Source organism: Perca flavescens, chromosome 19 (genome assembly GCF_004354835.1).
Source record: "Perca flavescens isolate YP-PL-M2 chromosome 19, PFLA_1.0, whole genome shotgun sequence".
NCBI classification, from domain to species: domain Eukaryota; kingdom Metazoa; phylum Chordata; class Actinopteri; order Perciformes; family Percidae; genus Perca; species Perca flavescens.
Window position 1 is genome coordinate 242,501 of NC_041349.1, and position 15,000 is coordinate 257,500.

The window sequence follows — 15,000 nt, forward strand, 5'->3', positions numbered from 1 at the left end:
TTTATTATCCTTAATGTCAGAAAAAAATAAAAAGTTAAACATTTGGTTTATAAATCACTAAACGGTTCCAAAATACATTTCTGGGGTCTCATTTATAAACATGGCATACGCACAAAACGGGGCTGAAAACGTGCGTACGCCACTTCCCACGCAAAGGTTGTGATTTATAAAAAACAAACCTGACGGGAGAATGTTTGGTCCTCCACGCAGACTCTGACCCATGCGTACAAACATTTTGGAGACAAAATAGGAAATGGTGACCCAGATGGTGAGGTGGTGAACTGGAGTCAGACTGGAGAGAGTACATGTGGGAATAAGGGTTATTATTAATATGTTTAAGTATTAATTCCTCACGCACATTTCTTCACTCCATATGAAGATTAAATCCAACAGTTTTATTTGCTTTTGTACTGAGTCATAATTGTTCCATAAACACCTCAAACTCAAATCTTAAATAAAAACTCGTTCTTAATATTTAATCAGCGCTGTCTCGCCGTCACATTGTCCTCTACGGAGCGCAGGAGGAGGAGATGGCCCGACTGGAATACAGGATATCATCAAATACCCTAGCATTAGATAACTGCAGAACTCAGTGTACATAACTAAATATATGTCTTTAATACTGTGCATATATCATCAAATACCCTAGCATTAGATAACTGCAGAACTCAGTGTAAATATCTAAATATATGTCTTTAATACTGTGCATATATCATCAAATACCCTAGCATTAGATAACTGGACAACACAGTGTAAATAACTAAAAATATGTCTTTAAAACTGTGCAAATATCATCAAATACCCTAGCATTAGATAACTGCAGAACTCAGTGTAAATATCTAAATATCTGTCTTTAATACTGTGCATATATCATCAAATGTCAAAGTCTGGAAATACAGCCGTTTAGCTCTGGCACAATCGTTACGCTCTATGTCCTCGTTATCAGTTTGAACTTTAATACTGTTCATAACAAACCCTGCATGAAGAAAAGTGTGTTGGCCTATTACATTTCGATTTCAAATTGTATTTCGGGGTGGGGGATACCACTAGTTGTTGCTGTCCCAGAGTGCCGTAATGCTGCTGTTTTGGAAGATTTTATGAATAAAGGTAGTCTATAGATCAGGTTTCCATACACTGTGCGACAACAGGCCGAAATTATAATTAAATTGGCAACAATTCCCGAGCGTTTGGGAGGTTTTGTTTTGTTTGTTTTTTTTCTCCGCCAGTCGTCATGATTCGGCATGATTCGTTGTAACGAAGAACAACTGCAGGGTCATTAACATACTGATCAGCATTCACCAGGTGCTTTATATCGACTATTTATGGTTACAAATGGGCGTGTACAGGGCGGGATAAGAGGCTGATCCACATCCGCTGTAGTCAGTCTGTGATTTATAAAGGGAACACTGCTTACAGGTGTGGTACACACGGTTTTATTAATCTGACTTTTTTTTTTTGCGTGCATTTTTGGGTGCACGATCTGCACTTATAGTAAGGTTCCCACGCACAGTTTTATAAAAAGACCCCTGATCTGCTGTTCCCTAGAGGTCTGGGTGTCCTGTCCCAGACCACCTGATCTGGGTGGTTCCCAGACCTCTCAGGTGGTCTGGGACAGGTCTACTACACCTGACCCACCCAGACCTCTCAGGTGGTCATAGTGTAGTAGACCTGTCCCAGACCACCTGAGAGGTCTGGGTGGGTCATAGTGTAGTAGACCTGTCCCAGACCACCTGAGAGGTCTGGGTGGTTCATAATGTAGTAGACCTGTCCCAGGTTGGGTCGTAGTGTAGTAGACCTGTCCCAGACCACCTGAGAGGTCTGGGTGGGTCGTAGTGTAGTAGACCTGTCCCAGACCACCTGAGAGGTCTGGGTGGGTCATAGTGTAGTAGACCTGTCCCAGACCACCTGAGAGGTCTGGGTGGTTCATAATGTAGTAGACCTGTCCCAGGTTGGGTCGTAGTGTAGTAGACCTGTCCCAGACCACCTGAGAGGTCTGGGTGGGTCGTAGTGTAGAGACCTGTCCCAGACCACCTGAGAGGTCTGGGTGGGTCATAGTGTAGTAGACCTGTCCCAGACCACCTGAGAGGTCTGGGTGGGTCCTGTCCCAGACCACCTGAGTGTAGTAGACCTGTCCCAGACCACCTGAGAGGTCTGGGTGGGTCATAGTGTAGTAGACCTGTCCCAGACCACCTGAGAGGTCTGGGTGGTTCATAATGTAGTAGACCTGTCCCAGGTTGGGTCGTAGTGTAGTAGACCTGTCCCAGACCACCTGAGAGGTCTGGGTGGGTCATAGTGTAGTAGACCTGTCCCAGACCACCTGAGAGGTCTGGGTGGGTCCCATAGTGTAGTAGACCTGTCCCAGACCACCTGAGAGGTCTGGGTGGGTCATAGTAGTGTCCCAGAGACCTGTCCCAGACCACCTGAGAGGTCTGGGTGGGTCCTGTCCCAGTGTAGTAGACCTGTCCCAGACCACCTGAGAGGTCTGGGTGGTTCATAATGTAGTAGACCTGTCCCAGGTTGGGTCGGGTGGTGTAGTAGACCTGTCCCAGACCACCTGAGAGGTCTGGGTGGGTCCCAGGTTGGGTCGTAGTGTAGTAGACCTGTCCCAGACCACCTGAGAGGTCTGGGTGGGTCATAGTGTAGTAGACCTGTCCCAGACCACCTGAGAGGTCTGGGTGGGTCGTAGTAGTGTAGTAGACCTGTCCCAGACCACCTGAGAGGTCTGGGTGGGTCATAGTGTAGTAGACCTGTCCCAGACCACCTGAGAGGTCTGGGTGGTTCATAATGTAGTAGACCTGTCCCAGGTTGGGTCGTAGTGTAGTAGACCTGTCCCAGACCACCTGAGAGGTGAGGTGGTCTGGGTGGGTCCTGTCCCAGACCACCTGAGAGGTCTGGGTGGGTCCCAGTGTACCCTGTCCCAGACCACCTGAGAGGTCTGGGTGGGTCGTAGTGTAGTAGACCTGTCCCAGACCACCTGAGAGGTCCCAGACCACCTGGGTGGGTGGTTCATAATGTAGTAGACCTGTCCCAGGTTGGGTCGTGGGTTCAGTGTAGTAGACCTGTCCCAGACCACCTGAGAGGTCTGGGTGGGTCATAGTGTAGTAGACCTGTCCCAGACCACCTGAGAGGTCTGGGTGGGTCATATAGACCTGTCCCAGACCACCTGAGAGGTCTGGGTGGGTCGAGTGTAGACCTGTCCCAGACCACCTGAGAGGGTCTGGGTGGGTCATAGTGTAGTAGACCTGTCCCAGACCACCTGAGAGGTCTGGGTGGGTCATAGTGTAGTAGACCTGTCCCAGACCACCTGAGAGGTCTGGGTGGTTCATAGTGTAGTAGACCTGTCCCAGACCACCTGAGAGGTCTGGGTGGTTCATAATGTAGTAGACCTGTCCCAGACCACCTGAGAGGTCTGGGTGGTTCATAATGAGGTCTGGGTGGTTCAAATGTAGACCTGTCCCAGACCACCTGAGAGGTCTGGGTGGGTCGTAGTGTAGTAGACCTGTCCCAGACCACCTGAGAGGTCTGGGTGGGTCGTAGTGTAGTAGACCTGTCCCAGACCACCTGAGAGGTCTGGGTGGGTCATAGTGTAGTAGACCTGTCCCAGACCACCTGAGAGGTCTGGGTGGGTCATAGTGTAGTAGACCTGTCCCAGACCACCTGAGAGGTCTGGGTGGGTCATAGTGTAGTAGACCTGTCCCAGACCACCTGAGAGGTCTGGGTGGGTCATAGTGTAGTAGACCTGTCCCAGACCACCTAAGAGGTCTGGGTGGTTCATAATGTAGTAGACCTGTCCCAGGTTGGGTCGTAGTGTAGTAGACCTGTCCCAGACCACCTGAGAGGTCTGGGTGGGTCGTCAGTGTAGTAGACCTGTCCCAGACCACCTGAGAGGTCTGGGTGGGTCATAGTGTAGTAGACCTGTCCCAGACCACCTGAGAGGTCTGGGTGGGTCATAGTGTAGTAGACCTGTCCCAGACCACCTGAGAGGTCTGGGTGGGTCATAGTGTAGTAGACCTGTCCCAGACCACCTGAGAGGTCTGGGTGGGTCATAGTGTAGTAGACCTGTCCCAGACCACCTAAGAGGTCTGGGTGGTTCATAATGTAGTAGACCTGTCCCAGGTTGGGTCGTAGTGTAGTAGACCTGTCCCAGACCACCTGAGAGGTCTGGGTGGGTCGTAGTGTAGTAGACCTGTCCCAGACCACCTGAGAGGTCTGGGTGGGTCGTAGTGTAGCAGACCTGTCCCAGACCACCTGAGAGGTCTGGGTGGGTCATAGTGTAGCAGACCTGTCCCAGACCACCTGAGAGGTCTGGGTGGGTCATAGTGTAGCAGACCTGTCCCAGACCACCTGAGAGGTCTGGGTGGGTCATAGTGTAGCAGACCTGTCCCAGACCACCTGAGAGGTCTGGGTGGGTCAGGGTTCCCAGACCACCTGAGAGGTCTGGAGGGTTCATAGTGTAAGAGACCTGTCCCAGACCACCTGAGAGGTCTGGGTGGGTCATAGTGTAGCAGACCTGTCCCAGAACACCTGAGAGGTCTGGGTGGGTCATAGTGTAGTAGACCTGTCCCAGACCACCTGAGAGGTCTGGGTGGGTCGTCAGTGTAATAGACCTGTCCCAGACCACCTGAGAGGTCTGGGTGGGTCGTCAGTGTAGAACCTTTCCCAGACCACCTGAGAGGTCTGGGTGGGTCGTCAGTGTAAAGAGACCTGTCCCAGACCACCTGAGAGGTCTGGGTGGGTCGTAGTGTAGCAGACCTGTCCCAGACCACCTGAGAGGTCTGGTTGGGTTATAGTGTGGTAGACCTGTCCCAGACCACCTGAGAGGTCTGGGGATTCATAGTGTAGCAGACCTGTCCCAGACCACCTGAGAGGTCTGGTTGGGTTATAGTGTAGTAGACCTGTCCCAGACCACCTGAGAGGTCTGGTTGGGTTATAGTGTAGTAGACCTGTCCCAGACCACCTGAGAGGTCTGGGGGATTCATAGTGTAGCAGACCTGTCCCAGACCACCTGAGAGGTCTGGTTGGGTTATAGTGTAGTAGACCTGTCCCAGACCACCAGAGAGGTCTGGGGGATTCATAGTGTAATAGACCTGTCCCAGACCACCTGAGAGGTCTGGGTGGGTCATAGTGTAGTAGACCTGTCCCAGACCATTCATTGGTTGGATTGGTCAGGTTTAAGCATGAGGATTGTGATTGGTTAGTGTTAGGGTATGAACACCATGGTAAGCCAATCAGAGGCAGAGTAGGGTGGGATGTTCCTTCACCATCCTAGGGAACACAAATTTGCATCCCAAAACAAGGCCAAAGACTTCTAAATCAGTTTCTGTCTCTGTCTCTGTCTCTCTAACCTGTCTCTCTCTTTAACCTGTCTGTCTGTCTAGGTAGCCCAGTGCTGAGGTGAAGAGGCTTGTAATTGGTGGTTGCCATGGCGCCCAGGCCATCGTCTGGGGAGCTGTGGGGGCTCCACCTGATGCCCCCCCGCATCCTGGTGGACTGCTGCCTGCCCAACGGTATGCCTGCCATATATATATATATATATATATATTATTATATATTAAATATATTTAGCTATATTTACACCTCACATTCACACTGCTCTTTTGGCTCGAAACTCTTAAAAACCAAAAGTATCAGTGTAAATGTAGCCTGTGTTGTCTGCCGTGTTGTGTGATGACCCCTCCCACTCTGTGGGGGCTCTTGGGTATTTCCTCTGCTGCTGTTTAGGAGGCCGTCTGATTGGACTCAGGTAGGCAGAGGGAGGATGAGCCACACCTGAGTCCTCTCTTCCTGACTGCCCTCCTGTTTCCTACTTAAGGGAACAATCTCTTTCTGTCCTCACAGCCAGCAGCGTTAGCTTTTGGTTGGGTTTGGGTTCCACACACTCACCTTCACACATGCACCCACCACACTACTGATACTACTGAAATCATGTTTTATCCTATTTTTAAGTATTATTCATTATGGGTTAAATAAATTGGCTTAAATTGAATCCTTAATTGTGTGGTCTTCCTTATTTTTGACGAACTGTGAGCTGGTTCATGACAGTTGTTATGTGTTTCAGGGATGATGGTCAGTATGTTTGATGTTTTATGTGTTTCAGAGATGATAGTCAGTATGTTTGATGTTTTATGTGTTTCAGAGATTATAGTCAGTATGTTTGATGTTTTATGTGTTTCAGGGATGATGGTGAGTCTGGAGTGTCTCAGAGAAACTCCTCTCCTCAGCATCAAGCAGCAGCTCTTCACTGAGGCCAGGAAGTACCCGCTCTACCACCTGCTGCAGGTACAGTACATCCCCAACACTATCCCTGCTGCAGTACATCCCTGGCTGCCTTTTAGTATCACAGGTAGCAGTAATGGTAATAATTTCTGCCCTGTGATTGGCCAGGAGGAGTCATCCTACATCTTTGTGGGCGTGACCCAGGAGGCGGAGAGGGAGGAGTTTTACGATGAGACGAGGCGGCTGTGCGACCTGCGACTCTTCCACCCGATCCTGAAAGTCATCGAGCCACTGGGCAACCGGGAGGAGAAGATCCTGAACCGAGAGATAGGTAACACACACCCTGCCTGTCATCCAATGTCTGGACTGCCATTGGTCCATCATCAAACATCACCCATCATTAGCCAATAATTTTCATCCAACATCAAAACCACGTCACATATGTCTCTCACGGAGCTAATCAAACAATTAAGAAGACAAGGATAGCTAACTGGTTCCAATACAAGGCTAAACAGGGCTAAACAGGGCCAAAGAGGGCTAAAGAGGGCTAGCAAGGAACTTATTTTGGTGGAAAATGTGCATGCTGTTGCACACAGTAATCGGCTGGATAGATGGTTAAACCTCAACACTTGACATTTTCAGTGTGTAGCTCGCTAGATACAAGGTTGTTTCACTTCCATCTATCCAGACTAGTTAGTTTCCAATATAGGCCCCCACAGGGCCAGAGATATCTTGTTGGGCCTCTCTGAAACAAAGACTACTGTTGTTGGAACAAAGGTCAAAACAGGATCAAAGAAGGCTACACATCAACAAACATGTCAACAAAAGTCTGGGCTGTCATTGGTCTGTCATCAACTGGGCCACATGGAATCTGCAGATGCAGAATCGTACACAATTTAAAAAAATATTTAATAATGAATAAAATCTGCAGAATCCTTTTGGGTCTGGTCATCAAACATCTTTTCAGACATTGTTCGTCGACCTCACCATCAATAATGACCTCATCTCTCACCAAACTCCATCTCCCAGAGTTCCATGCTCCCCTCCCTCACACTCAGACTAACACCGTCCCTGTGTGCAGGGTTTGCCATCGGGATGCCGGTCTGTGAGTTCGAGATGATGAAGGACCCGGAGGTTCAGGACTTCCGCCGCTCCATACTGAGCGTGTGCAGAGAGGCCATGGAGGAGAGGGAGGGGGGAGGGGCCCACAGCCAGGCGCTCTACGTTTACCCCCCCAACCTGGAGTCCAGCCCCCAACTCCCACAGCACATCTACAGCAAGCTGGACAAAGGTACTCACCCTATTTGACCAGCCGGGGGGCTGACTTCATGCTCTCGAAATAGGTTTCCTTTTCTGACAGAAGCTGAGTCATGGGCAGATATTACTCAGCGTTAAACATGGAAAAGTCCCCCTTACCTACCAGAAAACAACAAAAACTGCTCAGTATGAGAAGACTAAGTACAGGATGAGCAGGAAAACAAGATCAGGTCATACTGCTTTTGACTGAGGCCTTGGACTCGACAATAAGAAACATTTCAGATTAAGTTTCAGAACCTCGGTATCAGCCTGCGTTAAGGCTCTGACACACCAACCCGATTATCGGCCGTCTGACAGTCTGGCGAGGTCGGTGACTCGAGTCTGTTCGGTGGGTTCCCTGCCATCGTCACTCGGAGGAGCCGTCTGCATTCATTTTGTCTATTTCTGCCCACTGGCTGATACTACACTATGATTCATTCTGATCAGTCAAATCGGCCAGTGGGCAGTCAGACTTAATGGCCAATCTGATTGGTGGAGTGCCTACCCCTGACTAGCGAATCAGAGCGGCCAACGCCAGTATCTTGTTATTACTAGCCATGGTATTTTCTTCTGTTCAGCGAGTAATGACAACAACGATCCTTCTTGACTACTATCACCACTCTGTGATGAAAACAGTGACTGACCACAGCGTGCTCTGTGTTTACGAGGTCTACAGAGATGTTTCCTCAATTGCAGTTTTCATTTTTTGGGCAACAATACAGATTAGCGCCGCCTGCTGTTGTGGAGACGTATTACGCCTCGTGCACGCATAGAACGTACGCTGAAGTCGCCGTCGCTTCGGTGTGTTCTGAGGCACTTTTTTGAGAGACGGAAGCTGACTGGTCGGTCCGAATGCCTTTTCTACCAACAGTCGGCTGTCGCGTTGGTGTGTCAGAACTTTTAGACTTATGGATTGTATGTATGTATGTATGTATAGAGCCTCTTGTCCCACCTGGCTGCTGAAGGCCTTCCACCTGTGAACCCTCGGCTGCACCACCAGTCGGAGGCCTTGCTTTATTAACCACCCCCATTTTGCACCAACTTCTCTGACAAAGTCATTTAGATCTCTGCCTTGCATGCATTTAATGGCACAGAGATGTAAAAGAAACAATCAAAAACAAATCAGCTTTCATGCATTGGTCCAAGTTTTCAACAGTGGGACTTTATGTAAATTTGATCAATTTCAAACTCCATATTTTAAAACAGGACAATAACTAAAACACAATAAAACAGGATGGCCGAGCCTTCACTTTATGTTACACCTTCAGGGAGTCAGGAGTGCAGGATAACCCCAAATAACTTACTAAAAGCTTTTTGGAGGGAGCTCAATAATATTAAAAATACAACAGATAATATACAGACACTAAAAACTCAATTTACTAATAGACAAAACACTGACAGATACACTCAGAAATACAGATTTCAGATGTGTGATGTCACGCTACTATCTGGTATCCATTCATGAGTACAAGTCTCTCTCTCTGTACCTGTCTCTCTGTCTCTCTGTACCTGTCTCTCTCTCTGTACCTGTCTCTCTCTCTCTCTCTTTACCTGTAACCATTTGGTCTCCATTCTCTTCAGCCAGAATTTCACCTGTAACCATTTGGTATCCATTCATGAGTTCAGCCAGAATGAATTCAGCCAGTAAAGAACCAGAGATCAGGCTGTGACCTTGTGTTCTGTGTGATGATGGCTGTGACCTTGTTCAGGTGAATTCAGCCAGTAAAGAACCAGAGATCAGGCTGTGACCTTGTGTTGTGTGTGATGTGTTCAGGTGATTTCAGCCAGTAAAGAACCAGAGAACCAGAGAATTCAGGCAGTAAAGACCTTGTGTTCTGTGTGATGATGCGTTCAGGTGAATTCAGCCAGTAAAGAACCAGAGATCAGGCTGTGACCTTGTGTTGTGTGTGATGCGTTCAGGTGAATTCAGCCAGTAAAGAACCAGAGATCAGGCTAACCATTTGGTATCCATTCATGAGTACAACTTGGAAGGAAGCTTTGAATTTAGGAATGGAAAAACATCAAATTGAAGTAAGACAATGACCCCACTGTCTCTCTTTTTGTACCTGTCTCTCTCTGTATCTGTCTCTCTCTCTCTGTACCTGTCTCTCTCTTTTTGTACCTGTCTCTTTCTTTTTGTACCTGTCTCTCTCTTTGTACCTGTCTCTCTCTGTACCTGTCTCTCTGCAGGGAGGTTGATCGTGACCATCTGGGTGATCGTTTCTCCTTCCAACTCCAAACAGAAATACACCCTCAAGGTAAATATCTATCTATCTATCTATCTATCTATCTATCTATCTATCTATCTATCTATCTATCTATCTATCTATCTATATATATATATATATATATATATATATATATATATATATAAAAGCTGGATACTGTTTTGTGTCAGACAGCAGAACATGGTGAGACATGTTTCAGGCTGTAAGATGACAGGATGTGTGGAAACTTTCACAAAGACATTAACCCTTTAATATTCTGCAGGAGAAGAGTAAACCAATGTGTATATAAGGAGTCTAAAGTCTTCAGATTTAATTGCTGCCAGTTGATTTTTTAAAACACGTTAGACAAAGTTCCCTCTGCCCCATTTCCCTCTGTACGCTCTACAGTCCTCTCCTTTTTAAAATCCTTTTTTGGCCTTTCAACACAAAGGTCAGCCCTGCGCTCTTGACTTGATGGAGAGTTGGACATCACATAAAGAAATCTTTACCCCAGCCTTCCTCAGAACTAAATGCAGCTTTGTCCAATCCAGTGTCTTTGTTAGTAAAACTACTGAGAGGATACTCAAAGGGTTCAAAGCTGGTATCAAAACCACTGGATCTGAGACCTAAACTGAAGATGTGTGAATTCAGCCAGTGATGTGTTCAGGTGAATTCAGCCAGTAAAGAACCAGACATCAGGCTGTGACCAGAGATCAGGCTGTGACCCAGAGATCAGTTCCTTGTGTCTGATGTGTTCAGGTGAATTCAGCCAGTAAAGAACCAGAGATCAGGCTGTGACCTTGTGTTCTGTGTGATGTGTTCAGGTGAATTCAGCCAGTAAAGAACCAGAGATCAGGCTGTGACCTTGTGTTCTGTCTGATGTGTTCAGGTGAATTCAGCCAGTAAAGAACCAGACATCAGGCTGTGACCTTGTGTTCTGTCTGATGTGTTCAGGTGAATTCAGCCAGTAAAGAACCAGAGATCAGGCTGTGACCTTGTGTTCTATGTGATGTGTTCAGGTGAATTCAGCCAGTAAAGAACCAGAGATCAGGCTGTGACCTTGTGTTCTGTGTGATGTGTTCAGGTGAATTCAGCCAGTAAAAAACCAGACATCAGGCTGTGACCTTGTGTTGTGTGTGATGTGTTCAGGTGAATTCAGCCAGTAAAGAACCAGAGATCAGGCTGTGACCTTGTGTTCTGTGTGATGTGTTCAGGTGAATTCAGCCAGTAAAGAACCAGAGATCAGGCTGTGACCTTGTGTTCTGTGTGATGTGTTCAGGTGAATTCAGCCAGTAAAGAACCAGAGATCAGGCTGTGACCTTGTGTTCTGTGTGATGTGTTCAGGTGAATTCAGCCAGTAAAAAAACAGTCATCAGGCTGTGACCTTGTGTTCTGTGTGATGTGTTCAGGTGAATTCAGCCAGTAAAGAACCAGAGATCAGGCTGTGACCTTGTGTTCTGTGTGATGTGTTCAGGTGAATTCAGCCAGTAAAGAACCAGAGATCAGGCTGTGACCTTGTGTTCTGTGTGATGTGTTCAGGTGAATTCAGCCAGTAAAGAACCAGAGATCAGGCTGTGACCTTGTGTTCTGTCTGATGTGTTCAGGTGAATTCAGCCAGTAAAGAACCAGAGATCAGGCTGTGACCTTGTGTTCTGTGTGATGTGTTCAGGTGAATTCAGCCAGTAAAGAACCAGAGATCAGGCTGTGACCTTGTGTTCTGTGTGATGCGTTCAGGTGAATTCAACCAGTAAAGCACCAGAGATCAGGCTGTGACCTTGTGTTCTGTGTGATGCGTTCAGGTGAGTCACGACAGTTTACCTGAGCAGCTGATTGCAGAATCCATCAGGAAGAAAAGCCGATCGATGCATCTTTCACCTCAACAACTCCGCCTCTGTGTCCAGGAGTACCAGGGGCAGTACATCCTGAAGGTACACCTGTCTGTCTGTCTGTTTCTCTACATGTCTGTCTACCTGTCTGTCTGTCTACCTGTCTGTCTGACTGACTGACCTGTCTGTCTGTCTCTCTCTAAATACCTCTTTGTCTGACTGACCTGTCCGTCTACCTGTATCTCTTACTGACCTGTCTGTCTTTCTACATGTCTGTCTGTAAACCTGTCTGTCTGACTGACCTGTCTGTCTACCTGTCTATCTGTCTACTTATCTGTCTGTCTGTCTGACTGTCTGTCTGACTGATCTGTCTGTATGACTGACCTGTCTGTTTATCAGTCTGTCTGACTGACCTGTCTGTCTCTCTACCTGTCTTTCTCTCAGGTGTGTGGCTGTGATGAGTACCTATTGGAGAAGTATCCTCTCAGTCAGTACAAGGTAACAACTTCTCTCTGAAAACACAAACCTTCAGTCCGTCTCTCTCTCTCTCTGCCTGTCTCACTGCCTCCACCTGTCTCACTGTTCCTGCATGTCTCACTGTTCCTGCCTGTCTCACTGCCTCCGCCTGTCTCACTGCCTGTCTGCCTGTCTGTCTGCAGTATATCCGCTCCTGTATCATCGTGGGTCGTCTTCCTCACCTGATGCTCGTCTCCAAAGACAGTCTCTACTCTCAGCTTCCTGCCTCTGGCTTCGTCACGCCTTCATACAGGTAACCACGGTAACCACACAGGTAATCACCTGACACCTGGCACAGCCAATCAGTGGTGGACGCTCACCGGGTGGGCGGGTAGTGGGTGAGCCTCACCCGCTACACTTTTCATACTGCAGGCATTACTCCAGTGTTTATACTTCACAGACACGTCAATGTTTTCAGAGCACATTCCTGCTGGAAGATGTTCCATTGGTTAGTGTTTGGTAACAAGAGTAAAAAAAGCTGCAAAAAATGTCAAAAAAATAAGTCTGTGTAGTCAGTGTATATACAGGTGTAAGATGTCAGGGTGTATCCAGGTGTACTATGACTGTGTGTATCCAGGTGTAAGATGTCAGGGTGTATCCAGGTGTAATATGTCAGGGTGTGTATCCAGGTGTAAGATGTCAGGGTGTATCCAGGTGTAATATGTCAGGGTGTATCCAGGTGTAAGATGTCAGGGTGTATCCAGGTGTAATATGACTGTGTGTATCCAGGTGTAAGATGTCAGGGTGTATCCAGGTGTAATATGTCAGGGTGTATCCAGGTGTAAGATGTCAGGGTGTATCCAGGTGTACTATGACTGTGTGTATCCAATATGTGTATCCAGGTGTCAGGGTGTATCCAGGTGTAATATGTCAGGGTGTATCCAGGTGTAAGATGTCAGGGTGTATCCAGGTGTAATGTGTCATCCAGGGTGTATCCAGGTGTAAGATGTCAGGGTGTATCCAGGTGTAATATGACTGTGTGTATCCAGGTGTAAGATGTCAGGGTGTATCCAGGTGTAATATGTCAGGGTGTATCCAGGTGTAAGATGTCAGGGTGTATCCAGGTGTAAGATGTCTGTGTGTATCCAGGTGTAAGATGTCAGGGTGTATCCAGGTGTAATATGTCAGGGTGTATCCAGGTGTAAGATGTCAGGGTGTATCCAGGTGTAAGATGTCAGGGTGTATCCAGGTGTAAGATGTCAGGGTGTATCCAGGTGTAATATGTCTGTGTATCCAGGTGTAAGATGTCAGGGTGTATCCAGGTGTAATCCAGGTGTAATATGTCAGGGTGTATCCAGGTGTAAGATGTCAGGGTGTATCCAGGTGTAATATGACTGTGTGTATCCAGGTGTAAGATGTCAGGGTGTATCCAGGTGTAATATGTCAGGGTGTATCCAGGTGTAAGATGTCAGGGTGTATCCAGGTGTAATATGTCAGTGTGTATCCAGGTGTCAGATGTCAGGGTGTATCCAGGTGTAATATGACTCTGTGTATCCAGGTGTACTATGACTGTGTGTATCCAGGTGTAATATGTCAGTGTGTATCCAGGTGTAATATGACTGTGTATCCAGGTGTAAGATGTCAGGGTGTATCCAGGTGTAATATGTCAGGGTGTATCCAGGTGTAATATGTCAGGGTGTATCCAGGTGTAATATGACTCTGTGTATCCAGGTGTAATATGTCAGTGTGTATCCAGGTGGAATATGTCAGTGTGTATCCAGGTGTAATATGTCAGGGTGTATCCAGGTGTAATATGTCATGTGTGTATCCAGGTGTAATATGACTGTGTATCCAGGTGTAATATGTCAGTGTGTATCCAGGTGTAATATGTCAGTGTGTATCCAGGTGTAATATGTCAGTGTATCCAGGTGTAATATCCAGGTGTAATATGACTGTCAGTGTGTATCCAGGTGTAATATGTCAGTGTGTATCCAGGTGTAAGATGACTGTGTGTATCCAGGTGTAATATGTCAGGGTGTATCCAGGTGTAATATGTCAGGGTGTATCCAGGTGTAAGATGTCAGGGTGTATCCAGGTGTAAGATGTCAGGGTGTATCCAGGTGTAAGATGTCAGGGTGTATCCAGGTGTAAGATGTCAGTGTGTATCCAGGTGTAAGATGACTGTGTGTATCCAGGTGTAATATGTCAGGGTGTATCCAGGTGTAAGATGTCAGGGTGTATCCAGGTGTAAGATGTCAGGGTGTATCCAGGTGTAATATGACTGTGTGTATCCAGGTGTAAGATGTCAGGGTGTATCCAGGTGTAATATGACTGTGTGTATCCAGGTGTAAGATGTCAGGGTGTATCCAGGTGTAAGATGTCAGGGTGTATCCAGGTGTAATATGACTGTGTGTATCCAGGTGTAAGATGTCAGGGTGTATCCAGGTGTAATATGACTGTGTGTATCCAGGTGTAATATGTCAGGGTGTATCCAGGTGTAATATGTCAGGGTGTATCCAGGTGTAAGATGTCAGGGTGTATCCAGGTGTACTATGACTGTGTGTTTCCAGGTGTAAGATGTCAGGGTGTATCCAGGTGTAAGATGTCAGGGTGTATCCAGGTGTACTATGACTGTGTGTTTCCAGGTGTAAGATGTCAGGGTGTATCCAGGTGTAATATGACTGTGTGTTTCCAGGTGTAAGATGTCAGGGTGTATCCAGGTGTAATATGTCAGGGTGTATCCAGGTGTACTATGACTGTGTGTTTCCAGGTGTAAGATGTCAGGGTGTATCCAGGTGTACTATGACTGTGTGTATCCAGGTGTAAGATGTCAGGGTGTATCCAGGTGTAAGATGTCAGGGTGTATCCAGGTGTACTATGACTGTGTGTTTCCAGGTGTAAGATGTCAGGGTGTATCCAGGTGTAATATGACTGTGTGTTTCCAGGTGTAAGATGTCAGGGTGTATCCAGGTGTAATATGTCAGGGTGTGTATCCAGGT

At 47.2% G+C, this 15,000-nt stretch overlaps 2 protein-coding genes across 3 annotated transcripts in view; both read left to right on the top strand.

Annotated features, from left to right (window-relative positions):
• Positions 1 to 15,000, top strand: part of mogat3a (monoacylglycerol O-acyltransferase 3a) — a 183,844-nt gene that overhangs the window by 72,647 nt on the left and 96,197 nt on the right. The window lies entirely within an intron of this gene.
• The window catches only part of LOC114545581 (phosphatidylinositol 4,5-bisphosphate 3-kinase catalytic subunit alpha isoform-like), a 47,900-nt gene that overhangs the window by 4,925 nt on the left and 27,975 nt on the right, over positions 1 to 15,000 (top strand). The window contains 8 exon segments of the mRNA XM_028563959.1: positions 5,379 to 5,507; positions 6,176 to 6,279; positions 6,385 to 6,547; positions 7,298 to 7,507; positions 9,703 to 9,770; positions 11,519 to 11,647; positions 11,990 to 12,043; positions 12,205 to 12,314. Coding sequence (XP_028419760.1) covers positions 5,423 to 5,507; positions 6,176 to 6,279; positions 6,385 to 6,547; positions 7,298 to 7,507; positions 9,703 to 9,770; positions 11,519 to 11,647; positions 11,990 to 12,043; positions 12,205 to 12,314 — 923 coding nt within the window. The 5' untranslated portion in view covers positions 5,379 to 5,422.